The following is a 997-nucleotide window of genomic DNA, read 5'->3' as shown; positions in this document are numbered from 1 at the left end:
CCCTCGCGTCCCTCGAGCTGTGCTTGCTAGATTTGTGTTTTGAGCTGCGCGGCATCGCGGAAACCCTAATTGGCGAACTCGAATCGAGAGACTCGAAGAAAAAACCGAGCGCAGAAACCCTAATTTCTGAGTGAAATCAATCGAACGGTTGACAGAACCCTAATGGCGAAACCAGAAATAAATGGAGGCTAGAATGTTCGATAACCAGAGAAATGGATCGGAGAAGAAATGAATGGATCCGAATGTGAGCGAAATTACGCGATGGTACAAGAAAGAGCGAGGGAGTTTAGGGGTTAGGTTAGGGTTAAGTACGAAACAAATGTTGATTGTGTTGTTTGAAAACTGTTTGGAAGAAACGAAAATCGAAACAGACTCAGAAGTGCTCGCGCTCTCTCTTCCTCTCTCTGTTTTTTTGGGTTTTTCTTTTTCTTTTTCTTTGTTTTGTTTATCAAGTGTTAATGAGACTCGGAGGGGACCTTAGCCTTTGGCACTGGGGATAATTTTGTGCTGACAAGAATGGCCTCGGCTGCTTTATTTTATACCACTGGTATCCCTGTGCGGCGCTAGTGTGTGGTTTTCTTTAACGTGCCGATAACTAGGTCACCTTATTTACATCCCAATGGTCATGTTGTTTTGTTTAGTGCGCTCTGGCAACGTGTTGATTTGATATATTAATTTATTGTGATTTATTTTTTTTTTAAGTTTATACTATTAAAACTTAATAAAATTTTTAGGAATTTAACTATTATTTTTAAAGTCTTAATTTTTTTTTAAATTAAATTTGTTATTATTATTTTTATGAGGATATTAGAAAGTTAATTAAATTTATAAAAAGTCTAATAGACTTTATTTATATAAAATTTAGATAAAGAATCCAAATTTTAGTAAGTTAATATGTAAAATCAGTAAGCCATTCACAAAAATTAGTTCAAAAACTAACACGAGTTATTTTAAAAATTTTGGATTCAAATTGAGTCAATTATAATGTTAAGGATCA

The 997-nt window shown here is 34.6% G+C and overlaps 1 protein-coding gene across 1 annotated transcript in view; it reads right to left on the bottom strand.

The window, feature by feature from the left end:
* Positions 1–489, bottom strand: part of LOC107460500 (uncharacterized) — a gene marked incomplete in the record, with an annotated part of 6,997 nt that extends 6,508 nt beyond the window's left edge. Inside the window, 1 exon segment of the mRNA XM_016078864.3 lies at positions 1–489. Coding sequence (XP_015934350.1) covers positions 1–55 — 55 coding nt within the window.
* Positions 490–997: the final 508 nt, after the last annotated feature.

This window comes from Arachis duranensis, chromosome 8 (assembly GCF_000817695.3).
Source record: "Arachis duranensis cultivar V14167 chromosome 8, aradu.V14167.gnm2.J7QH, whole genome shotgun sequence".
NCBI lineage: Eukaryota > Viridiplantae > Streptophyta > Magnoliopsida > Fabales > Fabaceae > Arachis > Arachis duranensis.
This window is presented reverse-complemented; position numbering and strand designations above follow the sequence as displayed.